The sequence below is a fragment of the Paroedura picta genome, chromosome 4, assembly GCF_049243985.1.
Source record: "Paroedura picta isolate Pp20150507F chromosome 4, Ppicta_v3.0, whole genome shotgun sequence".
NCBI lineage: Eukaryota > Metazoa > Chordata > Lepidosauria > Squamata > Gekkonidae > Paroedura > Paroedura picta.
The window spans coordinates 128,053,619-128,079,912 of NC_135372.1; the positions used below are offsets into that span (position 1 = coordinate 128,053,619).

The 26,294-nt window shown below is 41.6% G+C and overlaps 1 protein-coding gene across 1 annotated transcript; it reads left to right on the plus strand.

Annotated features, from left to right (window-relative positions):
* Nucleotides 1–17: 17 nt before the first annotated feature.
* PARD6B (par-6 family cell polarity regulator beta) lies at nucleotides 18–25,916 on the plus strand. The gene is made up of 3 exons (XM_077335613.1): nucleotides 18–294; nucleotides 6,900–7,122; nucleotides 21,947–25,916. The coding sequence occupies exons 1-3, from the start codon at nucleotides 226–228 to the stop codon at nucleotides 22,774–22,776; spliced, it is 1,122 nt and encodes a 373-aa protein (XP_077191728.1). The 5' UTR covers nucleotides 18–225; the 3' UTR covers nucleotides 22,777–25,916.
* The last annotated feature ends 378 nt before the right edge of the window (nucleotides 25,917–26,294 follow it).

Here is a 26,294-nt window from a genome sequence, read left to right on the forward strand (position 1 = left end):
GCGGCGCGCATGCGTGCGGCGTCCCCCCCCCTTTCCGCCGGGGCTGCAGGTGCCAGGAGGAGGCAGCTGGGCAGTGGCCCCTCCCCCCTCCTGCTTGGCTGGCTCGCTGAGGTCGGGCTCGCGGCGGCGCCTCACACTGAGGCGGGAGGCGGCAGGTTACGGCCGAGGGGCGGCCGCGCTCGTCTCCTGTCGCATCCCCGAGCGAGCTGAGGGCTCGCCCACGGCATGAACCGGGTCCAGCGGGGCGGCGGAGGCGGAAGTCGCGGCCTCGGCACTATGGAAGTGAAGAGCAAGGTGAGACCCTGCCTTGGCTCTGGGGAAAGGGGGCGGGGGGGGGGTCGGTTTTGGGTCTGATATCCGAGGGGGGGGGGGGGTCCGTTTGTGTGGAGGGGGCGCCTCGTGGGAGGGAACGACCCGCCTTTTATGCTCTTGGTGGGCTGTGGAGGGTGTGTTGGGAAGGGAATAAAGGACGCGAGTGGGTTTTTCGGGACGGGGAGGCCATTTATTCGAAGGCTCGACCTTGCTGGTTTCTGTAGGGGGGGGGGGGAGAGAGAAGGACGCCTGTAAAATGCCTCTGAGCATTTGTGGAGTGCCACTCCTTCAGGGGTGAGTAGCCTCGGGCACTTCGCCAGGCACTCAGACACATTGGAAACTGGGTGTAGGAATAGCCGTAGAAAGGTACTCGTGTTTATGGACGCAGATTAACTGGCAGTTTGGGGTAGTAAATGATCGGATTCTGTTAAAGTCCCTTGGAGCATATGTGAGGTTGTTGCGTGACAATATTCCAGCAGGAAATGGTTTTTCTGTTGGCTCTTTAAAAATTATATATTTGATCCAAACACATTTTGTTCCATGAAAGATTCCAGTGGAATAAAAAGTTGTTTTAGTCCCAAAGGTTTAGCCCCCACAAGGTTCCTGTTTGCTTTTGGATAGAGCAGAGTTCTTAGGTCAAAGCAGGAGATCACAATTCACTTTGGAGTTCTGTGCCCTCTCTTCTAGGAACTCTTAAGCATGGATGGGGAAAATGAGAAAGATTATATGGTAAGGAGGAGAAGTAGCGCCAGCTATGTTCTGCTGTCTCACTTAATGGAGACTAATGTTCAGATAGAAGCTCTTTTTTGTCCGGCAAACACAAGCTCCTTCTAATGGCCTTAATTTTTTGTTTGGCCTTAATGGGAGGCATTTATTTTGGGAATGAGTGTTGGAAGGACCTTGAATTTGAGAGGAAGGTGGTAGTCTTGCTTCTAGAAAAAAGTTGTGTAATAAGTGAAGAGAACTCTTTAAAGTAAAACTTGGTAGCACAAGATCACTTCATGCCCATGACTGATCTGTTGACAATGCTGTTATATTTACAGGTGAAATGACTGCAAATTAGTAAAAGATCAAATTTCTGGCATGTTTCTGAAAACATGCAGTGGGTGACTACAGAAGGAAAGGTGCTAGTTATTCATAATTGGTATGAACTAATTGCGTAGAAGTTCACCTGTCTAATATTGTGAATTGACTCACCTTTCCCACCCACCCCAGTCACACCAGTTGTCATTCTTAGTACCTAGTGTAGACACTTATTTTTGTTCTGCTTCAGGATTTCAAACCACGGTGATAGATCATGAGCCACAAATAGGCATTTAGGAAAAAGCATATACTTTGATTTTTGGACAGGCAACTGTGCTTCTGTCAATACTTGACAAATATGGCCGTTGATGTTTTTCTAGTACAGCCTTTTCCAACCTTGTGACAGTGGAGGAACCCCTGAAATATTTTTCAGGCTTCACGGAACCCCGGTAGTTGTGACATGCTCCTCCCGAGAAGTGGATGAAGAAGTAAGATGTGGAATCCAGCCAATTAATCACGTGATCATTTAGTGTTTCCATTGGGGAGAAAGAGACTAAGCCTGTAGACCAACAAGGGAAGTGGGCTCCAGTGATTTCAGTAGCCACCAAGATTTCTGGGGAAAGCCGTATAACCCCAGGGGAGCTCTCGCATAATCCCAGGTTGGGAAACCCTGCTCTTGTAAATTTTGTCCAGTGTTAGAACATTTTCTGAAAAGGGGGAGTTGGTTAAAGATCTGGTTTGCTTAGGTAGGTAGTATTTATTCAAAATAGTATTGATATTACGTGAGTGTTGTTTCTCTTATATGTTAATGTAATGTCTAGTAACATGACACAATTGCTACTGATGCAGTGCTTTCTGTGAAAGCTGGTATGGTATAACATCAAAAGCCACTACTAGTGACTATAAGTAAGGGATGCACATTTCTAACCTGCTAGCTGTGTACAAATCTCTGTACAAGTCACAATTGTGTTAAGCAGCTGCATCAAATTCCTTGTAGATAAAGGTGTGTAGGATAAGCCATTTTGAGCAGATGAAGTACCTTTTTGTTTTCTGCATTCCCTGAATTATTCAACTATGGTAATATAGTTGTAACTCTGGTGCTAATGTCTACATTTCATAGATTGTGCACCTTCCTATTTAGAGGTTTATAATTAATTATTATCTGTGTGGTGTAGCCAGGAGATCTGAGAATTGTTTGGCAGCCAAGCAACCTAGTTGGAGAGATACTCAACTATAAATGGATTACAGAGGAATATTACATGGTAACAATAACCTTTTGAAAATCTTAGGGTGTTTTACCGCACAAATATTTATGGACTTTTCACAGTCCTTGTAATTTAGCAGAAAAGTAGGACAGCTGTGTCCATAGAAAATACTTAACCTGGGGTGATTTTAGAATCTTGTTTTGTCAGTGAGCACATCCTAGTATACTCTGTTATAAAGTGCCTTTTCATGATTTGTACATTCAAGCCACAAATTAAACAGATGAGTTATGGTACACCAATGTCTTATAAACAACAGGATGTGTCTTATCTCAAATTGTGGTTACAATAAGAGGTTTTTACCACTAATTTAATGCTAATTGTTAAGTGTGCAAATGTCTCATTATACTGTTTTGCTCTTGTGTTTACCATTATTCCTAAACACCTCCAGCAAACCACTGCTATGATGATTGGTTAGCATGGTAGTAATTTCTAAGCTTTATACTTAAAAACCATCTTGGACATGACAAACTTAGGAATGCAAGGAGAAGCCTCCTCCTTCATTCCTACATGAAGTGGCCTCCAAAACAATTTATTAATCATGACTCATAGTTTCGTATAAAATAGACCCTGACACCCTTATGTTTAGTTAAATCTTTTCCCATTGTTGTTGTCATGCAGTCACAGATGACTTATGGCAACAGTCTATCAGTGGCTGCCAGCTATGGTGACTGAGGGGAACCTCCACATTCAGAGGCACCAAACCTCTGGACCTTACAGTCAGGAGGCAATATCAGGGGAAGGCCTCAACTTCTTTGCCCTGTTGTCCCTCCAGAAAAACTGGTTGGCTACTGTATGAGACAGGATGCTGTACTAGATGGACCATTGGTCTGATCCAGCAGGGCTTTTCTTATGTTTTTAGAGTTTAGAATCATAGAGTTGGAAGGGATCTTCTGGGTCATCTAGTCCTGCTCCCTGCACTATGCAAGACACTCACAACCCTATCACTCATCCACTGTAACCTGCCTTTGTTTGCCATTGCCTCGCTCCACATCACAACCGCAGTATTCCTTGGTAGTCTGCCATCCAAATACTAGCCAGGGCTAACCTTGTTTAGCCTCCAGGGTCTGACAAGATTGGACTCTTCTAATCTCTCTAACATACTTATTTGTTTGTTTATAATTTGCCAGGTGTGTGGTTGTTACTAGGAATCCAAAAAGTTAGAAGCAGTGTTTCTCTCTGTGTTAAGTGGGTTTATCCCATTTTTCCAGTGGTGAAACTGCTGGAAAGACTGAGTTACAAATACCTGTGACATGACTTCTGAGGAATAGGACAACTTGCCTGTTTATGTTTTATGAATTTTTGATAGCTAATTTTAGAGGAGCTTTTCATTATGCCACTCAAGTTTGGGAAAGCTTAATTAGCCTGTTTAAATATTAAGACAGGTCTCAAGGACAAACAGCATGGCTACTTCTGCAGCAACAATGTCTCACCATTGCTTGATCTTTTAGCTTTTTAAGTAAAACTTTTGTTCAAAATGTATATGAGTATTTCCGGAAGAAATATGGTCTGGTTTGAAAGCACAGGAGGGAAAAACACCAAGACAGAATTCTCCGACTTTCTAGATCTGAATCTCTTTCCTTATACAGGGCAGGATATCTGACTGGACCAGGCTAGCACAAGAATGGCACTAAAGATAAATTCAAGCCAGAAAGACCCTAATCCATCTTCTCAGGTTGTCACCGCCCCCTTCTTGGGCAAAAGCAAAAATGTCCTTTACTACTCTGGTCAATCTAGATTGTCCGGTCAGTTTTAACTCTGTATTTCTTTGTATTATAGCGATTGCAAACTATTACACTGGACTTAGCTTAGACACAATTAATTAACACTGAGAAAATTGGATTGGATTCTGCTTAACAGAACAATTTCAAAATTGCAAGTGAATGATAAATATAAATTTATGCCCTCACTATAATTCCCCTCTTAATGTGAAGGAAGTTACTTCAGCAACTTTATTTACTTTGTGATACATGGAGGTAAAAAAACAGAATGACTCATCTGTTCTGCTCCTTTGCAACATAATGTTAGCGGTGTTGTATGTAGAACAGAGCTACTTACAGTAAATTCCTTATATTTAAATAAGTGTAATTAGGCCAGGGTGGAGTGTTGGAGCTAATTCTGCTCTCTCTGTCATATTAACAATATATGTGGTGGACTATGGTGTGAAGAATTGAGCCCTTTATGGTTTTGTGACCCAAATGCAAACCAAAATGGTAATTTCACAATCCTGGAAGTTAATGAGAAACACACAGGCAAAAAGGGTGTGAACAGATACTGTTATAGTCATTTGTAAGTGGTACATTACTTTAAATGGCAAGAATTTATGGGAGTTGTTTCCTCTTTTGATTTTCATCAATAAGTTGTAGATACCTTAGCAAAACTGTCACGGCTTCCATCTTAAGTGTCAAAAAAATTGCAACCAAGAACCGGTACTGTTAAGTGCTACTGAGCAATTGCAAATGAAGCACACTTATTTCAGGGTCTGAGATTTAACCCAGATCCCTTAAAGACTATCTGTGCATTGAGGTTTAAAGTAATCATGTTAAGATTGCCTGCCTAAGTAACATTTACTATTTAAATGTTAAATAGCCAATACTTATTGCTCCTATTTACTGCTGTGTAACACAGGCTGTATCCTAGAGAAGTAGCTGTCTAAGGAATGATGATCACAACTTAAGAAATGTTACATGCAAAAACAGTTTAATTATTGGACATAACTGTAACTTGTATGCAAATATAAGGCAAGCCCCTCTTTTTAATGACATACCTGTAGGGGAAAAAAACCAATTGTCTGTAGAAAAAAAATACTGTAGAAAAAATTTGAGTCACTTTATGTGCTGTTAAAGAGCCTCTTGTGGCGCAGAGTGGTAAGGCAGCTGTCTGAAAGCTTTGCCCATGAGGCTGGGGGTTCAATCCCAGCAGCCGGCTCAAGGTTGACTCAGCCTTCCATCCTTCCGAGGTCGGTAAAATGAGTACCCAGCTTGCTGGGGGGTAAGCGGTAATGACTGGGGAAGGCACTGGCAAACCACCCCGTATTGAGTCTGCCATGAAAATGCTGGAGGGCGTCACCCCAAGGGTCAGACATGACTCGGTGCTTGCACAGGGGATACCTTTACCTTTACCTTTTTATGTGTTGTTAAAGGTATCCCCTTTGCAAGCACTAGGTCATGTCTGACCCTTGGGGTGACGCCCTCCAGCGTTTTCATGGCAGACTCAATACGGGGTGGTTTGCCAGTGCCTTCCCCAGTCATTACTGTTTACCCCCCAGCAAGCTTGGGTACTCATTGCTGTAGGGAGGCATAGAAAGTAGCCATGATGGGAATGGTCAGCAGATGAATGAGTTTTTAGATGTATCAGCTTAGCCAGCCATCACTGGTTTAAAAAAAATTTGGCATGTGGTTTCCCATCTTTAGCTTCAAGGTCTTGCTTGGTCTTCAGCTTCAGTCTTCAAACATATGATAGCTTGCCACGGTGCATTTCCATGGAATTCTGGAAAGCCATTCCAGAAATGCAAGATTGGGGCATTGCTTTGAATCATTAGGAACTTTACTGGTCTCTTTTGTGACTTGAGTTACCTTGGTTTCAGTACTTGGATTCAGAAAGATGAATGATAGAATGATAACACCTTAAAGACAAACAGCATTTATTCCAGCATGCGTTTTTGAGTGTTGAAGCACATTTGCTTTGTTTTGCTACAATAGACTAAAACAGCTACTTCTCTGGAGTTGTGATAGAATTACTACTATTGTGGCTTTTAAAACTCTGGCAGATATCACCTACTGGGATTAAACATGACTAGAGAATGTCAGTCATGTGAATCTGCTGTTGTGTTCTCTTTCTGGTTGACGTTTCCTAGTATAAGCAAATAAGCAGTTGGGTAGAAAATTAATGCCGCTCATTGAGTACACATTTGAAAATAACATTCTTATGAAGTAGTGGCTGGTTGAGATTTGTTATTCTCTTCCTCCATAAAGTGTATATAATAGTTTAAATTTCTTCACATTACTATTTTTAGATTATGGGAGTCAAAGATAAGGTTTTAGTATCACCTCCTATAAAAGGCCCCTAATACAGCACCCCACTACACTGATAGGGGAACAATATCTTCTGATCTAGGGTGCTGATGCATGAGTAAAGGAAATGGAGCACTTTTGGCATTTCTGTTCAGTTAATGGCCTGGATTTCAAACTGTGTGGAGATTAAGGAAGACCACTTAGCAATACAGCAGTGTATGTATTTGGGAGGATAAAACCTTCAGTTTCTGAGCATGCCTTTCACTGTTGCTGTTTTATTCTATTGCAGTTTGGTGCAGAATTCCGTCGCTTTTCTCTGGAAAGGTCCAAGCCTGGTAAATTTGAGGAGTTTTATGGATTACTGCAGCATGTGCATAAGATACCCAACATCGAGGTTTTAGTTGGCTATACAGACATTCATGGAGATCTTTTGCCTATCAACAATGATGACAATTACCACAAAGCAGTTTCTACAGCTAATCCTTTGCTAAGAATTTTCATTCAACGAAAAGGTAAGCGTACGTCTAGTAGCAGAGCCTTCAGTGAGCCAAGTATTGCCCCGACAGAGTTAAACCAAAGCCATTACTTTGGTGTAGCTCCAGGTAATCCTACCTTACTATCAGATCCATTCTTTCCCCCCATCTTTGCTTAGACCACACTTAACTGAAGGATGAGGAAAGTTGCATCATTTTAAGTATTTCTGGTGGTGAATTGTTTCTGCGATTTCTCTCCAGTAAAAGTGTATTCTGTGACCAAGTAGTGTTGTGGTATTGTGTTCCATCTCACTGTGTTTCCTGTGTTGCACAGAGAAGAGAAAATGGGAAACTGCCAGGAGTACCATTTAGGGACTTCTAGGAAGAAATTCTTTACTTCAAAGTCTCCGCGAATTATACATAAGCTTCTATTGTTTCAGGCTCCACATGAAAACAGTTTATGGGTATTTCAACACTCCTTGCCAGCTGCTACCCTTTATGTTCTCCGTGAAAATGCTTTTCAGTGCAGCTTCATTTTATCCTTTAAATGAGGCTGTCCCACACCTCTGCAATGTTTTAGCTTGAATACTTTCTCCTCCTGAACCATTTCATTGGCCTAAGTTCGAGAGGTACTGCCTGAAAGATGAGAGAGGAGAAAAGGCAACTGGGGAATCAGCAGTCTTTCACTTGAGAAAGAGTGCCGCCTCCATACACCAGTCATCCATCAGGAACTGAATAGCATGTTTTGCCATAGGCATTGGCAAGAAATATCATACTTAATAGTCTTGAAAGCCAGCGGTCAAAAATGAATATGGATATAGAAAGTTGAACAACATGCAGCTTAGCTACTGTCTGGAAATGTCAATGCAAGAGGTAGAATTAGGAACAGTGGCAGATGTGGGAAGGACAGAGGGAGGTGGAGGTCAAATGAAAGAAAACCCACTAGGAAGCTGAGACATTTATCCCTTGGCTCAGCCCTTTTCATAGCCATACCCCTATCATTTGGTGCCTAATAGTATAGAAAATAGTATAGAAAACAAGGGGGAAACAATTGTTAACACCCTCCCAAAGCACCTGTAGAATAATAAAATTCTTGGTTCCACTTTGAAGTGATAAAATGAGAATCTGAAGGTGAAGAAAATCTTGAAGACTTACCAGTACTGTACCTCTTCAGCCACTGTGAGGTGTACACCTAAAAGTGTAAAAAATATGAACATGAAACTAATTTTCAAATGTATATTGGCTGCAGCTCCCTTGTTCAGTGTACTCTAGGTAGCACACCTAGGTCTGTTATATAATAATGTATATAATGGCCTACAAATAGTGTTGTGATCCCCAACCAGTGAATGACCGATCATCATAAGTAAGGTTGCTAGGTAAAAATCCCAGCAGCAGTTCAGATACATAGCTTTTAAAGAGTAGTACTGTGTCCTACATTCTTGAACAACTTCAACACCCAGGGTTCTCAATTACACAGGAAGGAACTTTTATGTTTATGAGAGAGGACCATGCTGTTACTTCCACAGTCTCTAATATTGCAATATCTATCCATTTTATTGCTATCTGCTGTCTTTTAAGCTATCCACCCCACTTTGTAGTCATAGAAATATAAGATGTGAAGTTGGAAGAACTCTTGAAGCAGATTGATGCGTAAAATCAGATTCAGTAGACGTATGAGTATATGGCCATATGACTTCAGCAGATAAGCCACTTTTCAATAGCCATATGACTGCAGCAGATAATCCACTTTGACGTTATTACATACGTCTTAATGCCATATGTGTCTATATGAGTCATTTACTTGACAACTAGCACATGGTGCATTCAGCATCTGCTGGGACATTCTTTAGAGACAGAGTTCCGTGCTCATATAAACTGTCCCATCTTAATCACATCAGAAATGGTTTGCGAACGATATCCTCAGCTTAGTCTTTCTATAGCTTCTCAGTGATGAGAGTTTGACAACCAGCTTGTCATAATGAATTTGTTCAGTCACTTAAATCATGACAAATTTATTATGGTGAGAATTTGGCTGTAACTAATTTGTTCCCTTGTGTTGTTTAGTTTTAAAGCTGCTTTTGAATCAAATCTGTATTCTCAGATAGAGAAACTGGGCGGCCGGGGTGGGGGGAAGGAAATACTTTCAATTCATATTTGTATATAAGTGTAGTTTGTATCTTAATGAGCATTATTTGAACACACGTTTCTGTTTTTAGAACTACATCTAGTAATTTTATTGTATAGGTTGAAATGTAGTAAGGCTGTAATCATCTTGGCTGCATTGAATTCTTTTGGGAATTGAATGGGCTAAAAATGTCATGGCTAGCCTTTGGCAATTTTATCTAGAATTGGACTTCATGATAAAACCGTACACAAGTTACTGTGCTGAGATGAAAATGCTTGTTAACATTTTAGCATTCACTCTTGCACCGTCCTTATCCACGTAAAATATTCTGCATTGAGAGATTTTACAAAAGATTTAGATTCAGCACTAGAACCTACCATACAGCAAATATAACCTTTTTGTACAAGATATTCTTCTAGTTCAGTTGCAAAATACAGAGTTCTTGTGGCAAGTTCTGATGTTTGATGGCTTTAGTCTAAAAGCCAAGGCATATATGCCGATATATGTGATGAATATGTCAGAAGAGAAGGAAAATATCGAGAAGTCCAGGAGTCTGAAATCTTGAGTAAAACCTAGAAATTGGTTTGCTTTATTAAAATGTTATGTTAAATTTATGAGTATAATTATTTTATTTTTAATATATATAAACTGGAAATCAAAGGTTTTGAAACTTTATATTTTGCCATACTAGGTGGCTAGATTCTATTCAGTCTTAGCAGAGTGTGGGAATCCTTCAGCGTACTGAACCAAAGTGGAGCCATTTTTGAGAGCTGAGTGACCAAAGAAGGATGTGCAGAGTATGGAAAAATACTGCCACGTTGACAGGAACAGAGCTATGTGTCCTAAAGTCCAGAAGACTGGAAAATAACTCCATACAGGAAGGAAAAAAGGCCGGTAATGAATGTATGTATTTAGGATTATGTATGGTATATATTAACCTTGTAGTAGAGATAAGCATACTCACAGAGTACAGGGGGATTAAGACTGTAACAATAAAGACGGGGTAGGAGAGAGGGAGAGAAAGAAAGAGAGAGCGCGCTCAATTCCCAGACGGGGAAACTCTGCTCGGACTCCCCTCAGCTCCTACCCAGATGGAAAAGGCACACCGACTTTGAATCTTCTTTCAGGGGCTATCAACTGTCGGCTGGCTCCGACAAGTGGTGCCCTCTCTGAGGCTCGTCGCGACACGTGTTTGGATATTTCAACGCTCACCTCGCCCGGCAAGGGTTTCAGGCGCCATTCATCTTCGGATCCCGGTGAGCGTTCCCCGGTGTTTGCCTTTCGCTGCTTAGTGGTTTCTTTCTTTCCACTATGGGCAGCTCCCTTTCCAGTCTGCAGAAGCGCTTTTTGAAAGACCTTCAGTATATTCTTAAACAGAACAAGCTGGAGGTCCCTGAGGAAGATTTGACATCCCTCATTTTGGCAATAGCCAGGTATTGTCCTTGGTTCCCCGAAGACGGCACAGGGGAAATAGGGCCCTGGGACAAGGTTGGGACCACTCTCCATAGAAATCCGCATGTTTCTCTGCTGGTTTTGAACGCGTGGTGCAAGGTTCGTGTGGCCTACGGCACTGTAACGCCGCCTAACATCAGCCTGACCACGCTTACGCCTCAGAGCCTGCCTGTTCCTGCTCTCGCTCTCCCGGCACCAGCCCTCCCGCAGCTTGCCGCACCTTCGCCGCCGCCAGCTGCTCCGGCTGCCTCCCAGGCTCAGCTGCCGCCTGCACCCTCTCCTGCCCAAGGCCAGCCGCCGCCATCCCGGAAATCGGCTATCTTGGCAACGGCCTCTGGGTCTGTGGAGTCCACTGCTTTTCCAATTTTTGTTCCATCTTTTGGTCCCCCTACCCATGCGCCTTTCGAGTTCCAGCTCATGAAGGAACTGAAGACGGCTGTGTCCACGTACAGCATTAGTTCTCCCTATGCTCAAGGCTTAATGGACAATGTTTTTTCTCTTCGCCTCATTCCCGAAGACCTTAAGTTGCTGGCGTGCACTCTCCTCCCTCCCTCAGCTCTGGTCATTTTTGACAATGAATGGGAGCATGAGTGCCGCGAGCGGGCTCCTGTGCTCGTCCAGCAATGTAATGCCCAGTTGCCCCCTGGAAGTGCTCGAGCGGATGAGGACATCATGCTGGATGGCTTGTTGGGGCGAAGCATCCAGGCAGCGATAACAACGCAGGTTGACTTGCACAGCCCGATTCAAGAGGCCTTTCTTCGCACCCCCAACCCTACCGGGAAACTGCAGGAATGGGGAGCGGTCCGCCAGGGTCCAGCGGAACCTTACGCTGAATTTATACATCGTCTCATGACTGCCGTTCAGCGACAAGTCACAAGTCCTGAAGCTCAGGAGCTGGTAGTCCGCCAGCTGGCTTTTCAGAATGCCAACAATGATTGTCAGGCAGCCCTCCGTCCCATTGCCGACCTACTAGGGACTGATATTCATGCTATGCTGCAGGCCTGTCAATCGCAGGCCGCATACTCCTGCAGAGCGACATTTTCCTGCAAAGGAACCTCTGGCTCGACCACTGGTGGCCGACCGACGCCTCCCCGACCCGGAGTGGAAAGGATCTGTCCCGCTGACAACGTGGGGTCGGGGATAAGTTGCAGTCGCCGTAGAAAGCACTCCGTTGTGGGTGCCAAGCCGCTGCGTTCGACCATGGAAACCAGGAAAATGAGCTTGTGTATTTTTCTGTTCTGTTACATGCTTCTTTTTGTTGATTGTAATCTCTTTGTACGTTATGCTTACTATATGTTTGAGCAACACGGTAAGGATTCTATCTTGTTGTATGAATCGCCTTTATCTGGGGAGAAAGGCAGGGTTTGTCCCTGGCTTATTGGCCTCGCCACAGTTGGTGATGGGATCCCTTAATAAGATGGGAAACAAACCGACTGTATTTTGGCCCCCTGAACAAGCTTGAGATTATATAGAAACAGGTTTTTGAATTAGATGGATGCGTGTGACCATGTATACTAAAGGATTGGGTTTTTGGTGTGGGGTTAATAATGTATATATAACAAACATATGAGAGGATACAATGCATCACAAAAACGCTTTGAAAATTTAAAACTCTTACCCAGAAACAAGATTTGGAAGTTAAGGATCTTAATGAGAAAAACAAGGAATTCCAGGGTGAACTTTTTAAAGTAAAAACACATTTGCAAAATGTCCTGGATTTCCAAAGCCACACAGATAATAAATTGAAAAGAAAATACAGTAGACCCAGTAACCCAGCTTCACCTCTTGTCTTTAAAGAAGAGGAAATATTCTCAGTTCCCCCATCACAGAGTAAGGAAGAAAATCTTGCCTCTGAACCTGTACAGAGTTCCAAAATCCAAGTTCAAAATAATGGTTCAACATGTGTGCTTCCATTTTTACTTTTGAATTTTCAAGTTTTAAATTTGGCTGCAATTGGTAGAGCCTCCACTGATAGTTGCAGTCACACTGAAACAGCCACTATTTTGCAATCTTAAAACAGGCTCTCTTTGTCTAATTGCTTTCCTAGGCACTAAGCCCCATGACTCATGCCTTGCTCTCCACCATCCCAGCAACTAATCCACATAACAAAGGACTGAAAGTATTCCTTCTTCCCAGATCAGGAAGGGAAGAAGTTTTGTTTCTTTAAAGACTGACCCCTACCTCAGAGAGAATCAAAGGGGGGGGGGGAGGTAGAGTACAGTAAAATAGTTCTGTTCTAAAATATGTTTTGTTTTAGTTTTTATTTTAAGACAATTTTGGCTGCTTTTAGTATTTGAAATATTTTCTCTTTGAGAAAAAGCATTCCCTCCATAGCTTTCCCTCTGACATTTTTACTTCCTATTTCAAATTTTAATTGGCAGTTAACACTTTGTTCTTTTTTCATAAGACCATTTTGTTTAAAAATCTGTTTTTGCAATTTTGGTTTTTGTTTTGAATATGTTTAGAAAGCTTCATACAGATCTTTCATTTGGGTACTCAGGCTTCCACAAAGCCTGACTCCTATGAAAAGGCACTCTGTGTATGTACAGAGGAACAGTCTTTCCTCCTTAAAAATGCAATTCTTTTGACACACTATTGTGTAATACATGCAGATTGTAATACATGCAGATTGGAAAGGACGGTCAATGCCACTGGACTGATTATTCAAGATTTGCAAGGGGAAATTGAAGAATTATATCAAATGATGATGATGCAGCACCGTTTTGCCTTGGACTTTTTGCTTGCACGCCAGGGTGGATATTGTGAAATTGTAGGTCAGACAGCATGTAAAGTGACTTTTCATAATAATAGAGATAATGAGTACAGGTGGTGGGACTAGATCGTTGGGTGGCTGTCTTCAATAACCTGGCTGCGACAAGCGGTGGTGGGAATACTATGGGTGATTTGTGTATTAATAACAGGATGTTGTTGCTTACAATGTATTCCATCTTTGATGACACAGTGCGCTGATTGGTTTCATACAAATAAATCGGCCAAAGCCGTTTCTAGACACCATTTCACGGCGCCTGTATATCAGGTGGTTCCCACTAGAGATATGATTGGCTGTCATTTAAAAGAAAAGTGGGTATGTGGGAATCCTTCAGCGTACTGAACCAAAGTGGAGCCATTTTTGAGAGCTGAGTGACCAAAGAAGGATGTGCAGAGTATGGAAAAATACTGCCACGTTGACAGGAACAGAGCTATGTGTCCTAAAGTCCAGAAGACTGGAAAATAACTCCATACAGGAAGGAAAAAAGGCCGGTAATGAATGTATGTATTTAGGATTATGTATGGTATATATTAACCTTGTAGTAGAGATAAGCATACTCACAGAGTACAGGGGGATTAAGACTGTAACAATAAAGACGGGGTAGGAGAGAGGGAGAGAAAGAAAGAGAGAGCGCGCTCAATTCCCAGACGGGGAAACTCTGCTCGGACTCCCCTCAGCTCCTACCCAGATGGAAAAGGCACACCGACTTTGAATCTTCTTTCAGGGGCTATCAACTGTCGGCTGGCTCCGACAGCAGAGTTCTAAACATTTGTTTGGAAGGTTTCATATATTAGAAGTATTTATGTAACAAGGGCAGTGGTTATGCTTTGCAAGTAAATAACTGTTATTTATACTGTGAAGAGTTTAAATACATGAGTGTATACATAAACACTTAGTCTATGGAGTTGCAAGGTCAGTCCTTTATAAAGATAGATTCAAATGGGTAGCCGTTGGTCAGACAAAGAGTGCTTGCACTCGAAAGCTCACGCCCTGAATAAATCTTTGTTGGTCTTAAAGGTTAAGGTGACCAGATTTTAACATTGGTAAAGCGGGATACCCTTGACCCGGGGGGGGGGGGTTCTTGATCAAAATTTGGTCTACACGAAGCAACAAAAATGTTTATAGAACACATAGAACGCAAAAATAGTATTGTAATATATATTTCTTAATTTTTTAATTTCAACATAAGTATAATTGCCAGGTACCCCCAGATGTCCCTCCAAAAGTGGGACAATCTGGTCACCTTATTAAAGGTGCTACTGGACTCTGGATTTTATTGTGCTACTGGATTTTATTGTGCTTTATAAAGAGAAGTGGCAGTTAAAATTGTGGCTTTCTAGTGACTGTACTGCATGTTTTCTGAGTAACGCAACCCAGGATAGACAAAAGAGCACAATTCTGTTTTGCTGTGAAGAAGTTTGTGCGCATGATAAAGAATCTTGTGTATATTCGATCCTAGGACTTGGTCCAATAAAAGCTTTTAGGTAGCACCTTCTTTGGGTCTCACATGGCAACACGCTGACTCAGTTTCACACCAGTGAGTAAGTATACCTATTAAAAGCAGCTCACCTTTGTGCTGTATAGGCATTCACCTTATTTATGGTTAGCACTCATTTATGGTTTGTTGCCAAAAAGGTTTTCGCTGCAGTTGTAAACGGATTAGCTGATGTCAGAACAATGGTGCCTTTGTGCTGAGAGATATGGCTTTAAAGAACCAAAGGGCTTTTGAGTGGTTAAACAGTCATGCTGCCAGGCTGAGTTTATGAAAATCAGTTTTATGTTCCACACATTCTTTCTTTGGCATGTAGTTGTCACACAGTTTTTAAACCAATGTACTTTGGAACCATAGGAAGTGCATCTGACGCATGCCGTAAGACTCTCGTGGTTGCAGTGCTTTGCCTTGAATAACAGTTTCAGAGCAAAGTTTATTAAATCATTCCTTAGACCTGTAGGAGGACACCAAGCAAGAAAGTTTAAAACCTACCCTGTACTGGAAGGATGTAGTTGTTGCAGTTGAACTTCTGAGAAGGGTATGAGAACATAAGCACAAGAAAACCACATGACTTGGGTAACTACATCTCAGTTTCAAGTGTACTGCTGCATTTTTGGAATTGTTTCCTGATAAGCACTTTATCTGCCTTTCAGAGTGAAATCCCTCAAATACATATTTTTCAACAATATGAAAATCCTTTTTCATGGATGAACTACCAAGTGTTTCTTAAACTAAATGCTGAATAAAATTGAAGTTAAAAATGCTTTTTAAAAGATTTTGCCGTCTTTATTTGTTAGTGATGCTGTTACTAAAGGAAGAACTGGTGTTCAGCAAAGCAAGCAGTTAATTAACTTTCAACCTGGGCTGAGCGCTGGAAACACGTTTTATAATCGCTGTTTTAGCTTTAACCTGGATTAACAATTCTCTCATCTAGTTTTGCTGGTAGGAGTTTTCAAAACATCAATTCAGTAACTTGTTTCATTTATACTCACTTTGTACCATTCATTCCATACTACAAAATGTAGAGATCTCTGGTTTCAGTTTCACGGTGCTGAGTGGAAATGTTCACATTTTTTGGTTTAATGGGTTTCCAAGATTTTATTCAAGTTGTTCTAGAAAAACCATTACGAATATAAACATTTGAATTAAGAATTCACTCTGCTAATGGGGTACAAATCAGTTTTAGGGCTTAGAAATCTAGGCCGCAATCATACTGCAGAATAATCCGTCCCTAATCCGATGAATGTGTGCATTTTTAAGAATTATGGTTTCCTTTTTTTTTTTGAGGAATTAAACTTGGTGTAACTTGTAAGATAGAGAGGCAGGAACAGCTACTTGTTTTATTAATCAAGGACTACTACTGTTGAATTTCATGCGGCTTTATATTTGAACAAATGCCCACAGATATCTACCTCAATAGCTTGTGATAAAATAAGCAGGAGTCTTGTGGTAGTGTAGCAGCATAATTGTTATGGACTACCTAGAGCTGAATTCATTAGATGCGTGTTGAGCTTGGGTGTACAACATGAAGCCTGGTGAAACACATTGCGCTGGCCAAATTCTCACTCTTAAATCATTCCCAAAGTATTCCAGCTCATTGATGATGACTGCCTTTGCTGCTTTGATCCAAGTGGCTACTGGAATGGGAGTGATAAGCTACTGACATCTGCCCTTCTGTTGCAGCAGCAACTCACATCAGTTGAGCCGCAAGACAAATGGAAGGTCAGGCATAATGAGGACTACAGGAGTGGAGTGTTGAGTTAAAGGACTATAGCTTTGCTTCCCACCTCCACCTAGCAGACTTGACAGCCCTTTAAGCTAGTCTTAGAAAAATTGATGGAGGCTATATTCAAAAGGGACTTCTTACACAAGTCAACATATAGTAGCCTATTGAAAGGAGGTGAAGTGCATTTCAAAACACGGATCTTTTGGTCCAAACTTAGGGTAGTCAACCTCCAAGTGGAGTCCAGAGAGCTCCTGGAATTACAACCAGTTGCTGGACTACAGGTATCAGTGTCCTTGGAGTCAGTGGTTGCACTGGTTAATGGATTCCATGGCATTATACCACAGAGGTCCCTTGCGAGCCAGTTTGGTGTAGTGGTTAGGAGTGCAGACTTCTAATCTGGCATGCCAGGTTCAATTCTGCGCTCCCCCACATGCAGCCAGCTGGGTGACCTTGGGCTCGCCACGGTACTGATAAAACTGTTCTGACTGGGCAGTGATATCAGGGCTCTCTCAGCCTCACCCACCTCACAGGGTGTCTGTTGTGGGGAGAGGAATGGGAAGGCGACTGTAAGCCGCTTTGAGCCTCCTTCGGGTAGGGAAAAGCGGCATATAAGAACCAATTCTTCTTCTTCTTCTTCTTCTTCTTGCTTGCCCAGACTCTGACCTACCCAGGCTTCACTCCCAGATTTCCATGAAATTTCCATCCCACAATTGGCAACCGTACCCAAACTTGCTGATTTGCTTTTGAAGAAGTGACATTAATGATAAAATACAAGATATATCAGATGCATACTTTAAAATGTTCATCGAGGGTTAGCGGAAGATGGGATAATATTGTAAAAGTATCGTTTCCAGAAGGCAATCCTTGAGTGAAAAGGGGGGGAAGGCTGTGTTGTGCCTTTTTAAAACCCAACATATTAGTCAATGGAGCAAACCTCTGGAATGCAACAGAGGTTTTCCATGGAGAAATCAGAATGCCCAGTCCAGAGAGTACCAGAATGGGTGATATACTGACACACACAACTCAAGACAGGAAATCTCAGGAGATTGTCTTTCAGTCACAAGCTCTTGTGATGCAACTGCAATCATTTCATTGTTAGAGGCATGTTGTTGCCCCTCAAACACCTCAAAAACTGGTGGTGATAGAAAATGCTGCTAAGTTGCCGCTGACTTGTGATGGTCCTGTAGCCCTTTCAAGGTGAGAGACAACCAGAGATGGTTTGCCATTCCCTGCTTCTCCATTGTAACCCAGAAGGTCCTTGGCCTCTTATTTAACTAGTAACCAGAACAGTCATGACCCTGCTTAGCTTCTGGGATCTGATTAAATTGGGCTAGGCTAGACTGTCCAGATAAGTAAGGGTCTTCAAAAATTACTTAGGTTGGAGGCTGCTGGAGTCAAAGGGTGGCTCACTTACGGTAGTTCTGGTCAAGATCCATTAAGGCTCACGTAACTGTTTGAGTTGTGCACTATGCAGCATTTGTGTACATACATACTTATACAATGTTAAGAAAAAAGTTGACAGCAGGGTCAAAGTGCCATGCAGTGTAGGAAGTACGAAGTGTTGACATAATTATGTCAAATTCAAATAGTTAAGCAAAATAAGCAGCTATTCACAACTGTGCTATAAATGTTGGTGATGCAATTGTGATTGCTCAAACGCAATTGCATTGCCTTCTGGGGGAAGATAAGCAAATAAAAACTTCTGTGAATCTTTAGTGTAATGCAGTAAATCACTGTGGAAGGATTTGGCAAGTTTAAAATTAGTAATCCTCAGGGGGTTTTTATTGTGTCTGTACAATATGACTAATCTATAGCAAGTGCCAGTGGGCGGGGGTTGTTGTAATAAATTTCATTTAGTGGTATTCGTGTACCTCATACATTAAAGTGGTAAGGAAAATGCTGACATTACATGTTTGTCTTAATCATATTGCATAAAGATATTAAATTTAAAAATATGTAAGTCACAAAAATAAACAGTGCACCATCTTGTGATCATTATTCTAATATAAAATCAGTTGACAGTTTTATTTTAATGTATATACCATCCTCCCTTAACAGGAAAACAAATTTAGTTCTTGTAGTTGAAGACTAGTTCCTTAAAGCTTTGTCAAAGTTCTCTGCCTCTAACATTACAATTGAATATCTCAAGATACTTGGCTTAATCTGTCTTCACTGTTTTCACACAGAACCAGATACCTCTGAAATTTATGTGTCTAGTTAAGGATTTATATTTTACCTGATGGTATCTGGCAATTTTATCACACTTGCTGCCATGTTCCTTGTAGAGAGGTGTGTATTTCTTAATCTGACTAGCTGGGACTGTAAAAGTAGAGGAGTATCAACTTTTGTGACTTGTTTACAGATCTATTGGTTGTTGTCTGGAACATCTCTGGACTGTCCCAGACTTCTCCTAGGGCTGCTGGGAGACAGTTCCCCCACCCACCCTCAGGGGAAGACAGATTGACCCAGCTTACCTGGGAGCTAGGGAAGCTCACACCAGCCAAGGCAATGAGTGGGCAATCTGGGGGGGAGATGATGACCTGGAGCTGCAGCCACCCCCACAAGCAGAAACCCGCCCTGCCCCAACTAGAACAGGAAACACTGAGGCCAGCTTCTCTGGGAAGGGGAAAGGCTGAGGAAACAGCAGTGCAACCCCACCATCCCCAATGGAGCCCCGGGGGTGTGGGAACATCGAGGCAACCCCCAGATCAAATTGGCGGTAGAAAAAAAAAAGGAGGAAGAGGAGGAGGAGAGAGAGGGAGAAGAATAGTTGGTTATTATATGCTGCTTTTCTCTACTTGTAGGAGTCTCAAGGCGGCTTACATTCGCTTTCCTTTTCCTCTCCCCACAACAGACACCTTGTGAGGTGGGTGAGGCTGAGAGAGCCCTGATATTACTGCTCGGTTGGAACAGTGCTGTGGCGAGCCCAAGGTCACCCAGCTGGCTGCATGTGGGGGAGCAGGGAATCAAACCCAGCTCGCCAGATTAGAAGTCTGCACTCCTAACCACTACACCAACCACTCTCTCAACACCAGGCTGGCTCCCCAGACCTGACACCCCCGCCACTCAGACAGGGCAAGCCCAGCCTCACCAATGAGCCATGTGGGTGATTGGGAAGGTTAGCTGGGGGTTGGAGACAGGGGTGAGGCAGGTGGAAGTCATTTTGAGATTTCAGGCACGGGAGGCAGGGAGGAGTGCCCTAGAATTGGTAGAGGCATAAAAGGAGCCAGGAAAAGAGGCTCAGGGTCAGATATAAGGCAGAGGACACATAACAGCATTTTTATTCTTCTCTTCGCCTCAATTCACAGTCTATCAGACTCCTGCTGTTATTCTTTCCACCGGTGGCTTCAGAAAGGCTACTGCTGGATGGTTCAAGCATTTAGCCCCTTTCTCCCAGGATTTAGGATTCTTTAGGAGTCTGGAAATCAAACAACAATGCATTGGGTGCTGTTCCAACACAGATATTGGAACAGTCATTGAGCCTTTATAAGATGCTGCAGGGGAAGACTCAGTGGACCCCATGCCCCCTAAGAATTGAACACGGATTTTCAAACATGATTCAGAATATTGCATATTGAACAGTAGGCAAAGGGAATTGGTAGTTGATTAGCTGACGGTTTGAAAAGCGGCGCAATTTTGAAATCTGATTGGATTTGCACATTCAAACTCCACTGGGAAGATGCATGATGGAGGGGTGGTTGTTCTTTATTCCTTGCAACTAGATCAGCAAGCAGGTTGTGTTTTATTTATCTAACTTATACCCTGGCTTTCTCAAAAGGGGACCCAAAGTAGTCTACATCGTTCTCTTCATTACATCCTCACAACAACCCTGTGAGGGCAGATGGATACATCCTCACAACAACCCTGTGAGGGCAGACAAAAAGCTGCCCCAAGGCCACGCAGCAAGCTTCCATGGCAGAGTGGGTATTTAAAGCAGGATCTTCCTGATCCTAGACAAATATTCTACCCACTATTCCATGCTAGCTCTGACACTTTCTCTCCAGTTTGCTGTAAGAAGCAGTTCATAATCAGATTGAAAAAAATGAGCCCCCCCTCCCCAGTCAAATTGGTTAATCATGAGAAAGGAGCTTCAACAGCAGCATCTGTTTTTTGCAGATTCCGCTAAGAACAAATGCAGATGTTCAAGAGCATCATGCTTCCCATGGCAAACCCGTTAAAAGAGTAGAATTGGAGAGTTTGAGGAGGACAGGATATTCCGCAGAAGTGCTAGCCTCTTTACTGTTGTGTACCAGGCTCCTCAAATAGGAATTCAAAGAAATGTCACACTTTGGATGAAGAGCTCAGTTGATCTTGAAGGGCTGTAGGCTACAAACTCAGATTTTCCCATGTGACCTTTTTTGTACTTTTTAAAATGTGGAGATCTGTAGCTTATAGTTGTCAGATTAAGTATTGGTGTATAAATTCAGTTATTTGAAAAATATGAATAAGGCTTCGTCAACAGCAAACCATTACTTTTAGTTCTCCTGTGAACATCTATTTAGCACTTTTTATACAGAGCATCATAGCTCCTAAACATGAGTTTTCAGCTTGAATTCAGGGCATTGGGGAGCAACCCTGTGTTAGGAGTACCTTTGTATTAAAATATGTTACTTATTCAGTCTGGTGCCAGTCATTTTACCTACTCTGAATGAGGGGCAGGGAAGGGAGCTGGTGGAATGGTATTCATTTTCAAGAGATTAAAACCAGGTCATCTGGCTACGTTCCAGAGATCTGGCAGCAGTAGGTCCACTGGCTATTTGCCCTTCCTCATTCTTTTTATTCTAGTGCTCTGAAACTTGAGAACAAAAACATGTAACACAGAGAATTACATTTTGACTATATTCTAAGTGCACATGCTCTAAACCATGGATAGTTCTTCAAAATGCTTCTGAGTAGTGGTTTTCCAGTTCTGACATTTCTGCTTGAAAAAAAAAATCTTAGAGCAAGGACTTTCTGATCTAGAGCCATGTGCCAAATTGAGTTGGCTGCATCAACATTCCCCCCCCCAGTACAGACATATGCAGTCTGTTTTCATTACTTGCATATTAAAATGCATTTTTACAAATAGGAATGCTTGCTTTATGAACTAAGTGTGAGGCGTTCTCTGCCTATGGCCTGTAGTTTCATTGCTACCCTTGCTCTCTAGCTGGTTTGGATTTGACCTTAGAATAGGCAGGAACCAGGGGAACAGAAAGAAAAACTGCATGCAGGAAACTATTGCACGTTTTGGAGTGGACTGAGTTTGGGTTTCATTTTGCATTGTCAAAAATGACTAACACTGGGCTTCTCTTTTTGCAGAAGATGCAGACTACAGTGCCTTTGGAACAGACACCATGACAAGGAAGAAAAATGTCTTATCGAATGTATTGCGTCCAGATAACCATAGGAAAAAACCACACATTGTAATCAGCATGCCACAAGATTTCAGGCCCGTCTCTTCCATTATAGATGTGGACATTCTTCCGGAAACCCATCGCAGAGTTCGGCTTTATAAGTATGGAACTGAAAAACCTCTAGGATTTTATATACGGGATGGTTCCAGTGTCAGAGTGACTCCTCACGGGCTAGAGAAAGTACCTGGAATTTTCATATCCAGGCTTGTTCCTGGGGGTCTGGCTCAAAGCACGGGCCTACTGGCAGTGAACGACGAGGTCTTGGAGGTGAATGGTATAGAAGTTTCAGGAAAGAGCCTTGATCAGGTTACGGATATGATGATTGCAAACAGCCGTAATCTGATCATTACCGTAAGACCAGCAAACCAGAGAAACAATGTTGTTAGGAACAGCCGGACTTCTGGTAGTTCAGGACAGTCTACAGATACCAGCCTTCCAAGTTACACTCCAAGTACGGTGCCGGCCTACCAGCCAGAAGAAGACGACAGTGATGAAGATGACATCATTATTGAGGATGATGGTGAGCCCCAGCAGATTCCAAAAGCTGCTCCTTCCAGTGAGAGTCTGGATTTGCTGGCGCATTCGGAAGCCCATCACGAATCAATGCAAAATGGCTTTATTCCTTCTAGAGAAGCAAACTTGTATTGTTCCTTGGGCAGCATTAACATGGACTTTGAAATGCAGGATTCGGACCGAAAGTCTTTAGAGGAAGATGGGACTATCATAACATTGTGAAATTAAATGATGGATTTTTGGTTGAAATGAAGAGGCCATAACATTTTTTAAAAACTTGGCTGTACAGCTGTAGCATATACCTCTCGGTTACTCCAGTGGCTGTTTTTCCTTCAGATTGGAGTTGAGATACTTATGTTGTGATTTTCAGTATCTCTTTCCTTTGGCATCTTTCTCTTTGAAAAATACTTTTGGAACATGAGCTGGTTCTTATACTTTCAAGGTAGGGTTGTACTCCTATGACTAAAAATTACACAGGTGTTGCCTGACAGTTGGTTAACTTAACTTTGAGTCAAATTGTGACGTTTGAGAAGGACCGCTGCAGCCCATGGGTTCTCCTGCAGTCTAGTCCAGTTGCATGCATTGTCATTCACAAAACAAATCTGCACAATCGTAGCTGAGTGCTTTTCCCCCCTGAAATCATGTGAGAACCAGCCTGAAGCAGCTTATTTGAGCATAAGAATGTTAATGAAACAAAATAGGCATAATCTTACTGCAGTTTTTAGCTCTTCCTGTTCCAATCATTTGTGTAAGCAGTAGATTATGAAAAGCTTAATGATAATGGATCAATTGACTTCAGTTGTTATAAAATTGACCTAAATGTTTTCAAAAAAGATGAGAATTACCAGTTGCTGAAGTGTTTGACATTGAATGTTATAACGGTTCTTTTTTTATTTAGTGCTTGACTGTATGTGATCTACTACTGGGGGGATAAATTTCCATTGCCACATATGAATTAGACTCATTGAAAGCAATGAAGTTACTTGTCTGATCCTACTGTGCATGGCTATGTATATATACCTTTTAATGAGAAAAACTGTGATCTTGAAATGTTTGACATGATCCAACCCTGCTAGAACCAATAATTAACGTCAGCAGAAGTGGATCATACCCATTACCCGAGTCTTAAAATAATCTTTTTATACCTTAACTGGATCTTAATTTATGGCATTTTATACTGCTGCGTCTGTTATGGATTGAAATACAAATTGCATTGAATTGCGGTATATCTAAATCAAACACAAGTGCTACTGATGTGGTGTATAGCTAAGAGGATGAATTGTATGCTCTTCTGTATGTGAAGAGGTCCATAAAGACAGTGTATGATCATAAATCTGTCTGGATTTGTTTTAACAGCCTTCTGTCAGACAGAAAGCAATCTTTTTATCAAGCCCCTTAACAAAGGGCATCTCTGTATTTATATATTTCTGGCATGCGCTAATACCCACCCCAGTGACCAGTTATTAATGTGATTGAAGCTTATTTGTTTACGAGAGGGAAACATTCAGGAAACAGATGCAGTGCTTTGAATGCACATCTTTTCATCGGGGCTGAATGTGTTCAGCCTACTACGGATCTTGACTCGGTATGTTGTACTGTAGATGAGGAAAACTGTGGTCTCTTAGCTTGCCAGAAGCATGGAAACCAAAACTTTAGGGAGAGACTTGGATGTTAACTTATTGTGGAAGCAAACATATTGGGTTATTGTGCTGCTTAACGCATTAACCGACTTCAGGTTTTGTTTTTGTACTTGTACTGCTATCATATGCATGACCACTTTCAAATTATACTGCAACTCCGAACTTAAGGAAATGTTACGTTGAACTGCTTAAAATTGTATTCCTTATTAGCCTCAAGCCGATAGCTTTAATGCTGGGGTGGAGTTTAAGGAGTATCTTTTGTAAAAAAAAAAAAAAAAAAAATTAAAAATCTGTAACAGTACATATATGCACACATGTAATGCATAAAACAGTCTGGGTTTGAACCAGTTTTGTCTAATAAAATTCAACATTAAAGATACAAATAGAATTATAAATATAAATTTGACAAAATCGGTGACCACCAGAGAGAAGGGAATGATAAGCAAAAGGCTCTCTGCGTTTTGCTATTAAAAAGGACAGGCTGCATTGCATATTATTGCATGGTAATGCAGTTGCCATGATAGGAAGTTTTGACAGTTTATCACTACCTTCTTTTAACTCAATCTGAAATCAATTTGGTGAAACAGAATACATTTTATATATATATATATAAATGGTACTGGGTTTCAGTATAAGTCAAATTCTGATTATTAGATTTTCATATACTACCTCTTAGACTTTTAACAGTTGGTGTGTGTGTGTGTGTATGCATGGAGAAAGAATCTCCAGTTGGGGGAATACATGAAGGCTTTGATGTATGTATGGTTTTTAACTATAAACCCAGAACTTGCATTAAAACTATTTACATTTTTATTGCAGGTTCTAAGATTCCATTGTATACATTCATTCTTGATTGAAGCTTATATATCATATGTATGAACTTGTTCGTCAAAGAATCAGGATTCTTTTAATGTTGCAGTCAGTACAAATAATGTGAAGAATCGATTCCAACCCCCGGCAATCAAGACAGAATAGTCTTTTAAGTGCACCTTATTGGAGGCCTTGGCTGGACAGCACAAGCCATCCATGACCAGATCTTCCAGTGTTTTATTATTCTTTAAAATGTCACAGGTAGATGGATGAGGATGATACGGGGCAGAAGTTATCCTGGTGCTGTTTTTAATGATGCACACAAGCAGGCCTTCTTAGCCCCAGTAGGGACACAAAAGCAGGCAACCTGAGAGGGGAAGACTTCTCTTTGGGAAATGTGGGATGAAGGAATGAAGCAAACAAAAAAATCATAGCAGCCTTGATCCAAATAGTGGGTCCCTAAAGCTGTTCCGAAAAAAAAAAATTAAAGACCATGGAAGATCCAGTTGTAGTGCTCCTTCATTCCGTCTTGATGAGCTCTGAGAGAGCAAAATATGGTTGGTAAAGTCCACTTCCTTGGAAATTATTTTATAGTTCCAGATGAAGTAAGGCTGAACTGTGAAATCATTTGTTCTTCCACAGCTATTATTATTTAGGAGAATGCTGTCATGAGCTGTCTGCAGTGTCTACTTTTGTGACTATTATGTGTTTTCTAATTAAATCTTTATGCAAAATGATTTTAACATGAACAAGTTTGATAAGGTCGAATGTCAGTATTTTTCTTACCACTTTAATGTATGATGTACATTGGTACCACTAAATGAACTTTTGATTTTACAAAAATCATATTGGCACTAGCTGTATGTTAGTCATATTTTTACAGACACAATAAAAAACCCTGAGTATTGCTAATTTTGAGCTTCAGCGTTTTATTGCATTGGCTGCCTAAAGGTTCTCAAGTTTTTATTTGCAGGTCCTGCCCTGAAGGTATAGAAACTACAACACAATTTCATTTATGGGAATACCCCCAGGAATCATTTGTATGAATTCCATGGGACCCTAGTTCAATTTATAATGGCTTTTCACATTGACCCAGGTCTTTCTGGTTGTTCAGGTGCTTCATATACATTAGCTCAGTGACTAATGTAGCTCTTGTAAGGCTCCATTCTACTGCAAGTGGAAGGGCTGAGGTTGATAGCGTTTGAAGAATCCCAGTAGGCAAAAGGTGCTTGTCAGACTTTTTTCTGTCATGGCACAGGCTGATGAGCAGAAGAAGGAGGAACATTACAT

What these genes read in the sequence shown, in the direction of transcription:
- PARD6B (XM_077335613.1), top strand. Translation starts at nt 226, where the DNA reads ATGAACCGGGTCCAGCGGGGCGGCGGAGGCGGAAGTCGCGGCCTCGGC. An exon ending in CTATGGAAGTGAAGAGCAAG is followed by an intron (nt 295 to 6,899) that starts GTGAGACCCTGC and finishes ATTCTATTGCAG; the next exon opens with TTTGGTGCAGAATTCCGTCG. An exon ending in AATTTTCATTCAACGAAAAG is followed by an intron (nt 7,123 to 21,946) that starts GTAAGCGTACGT and finishes CTCTTTTTGCAG; the next exon opens with AAGATGCAGACTACAGTGCC.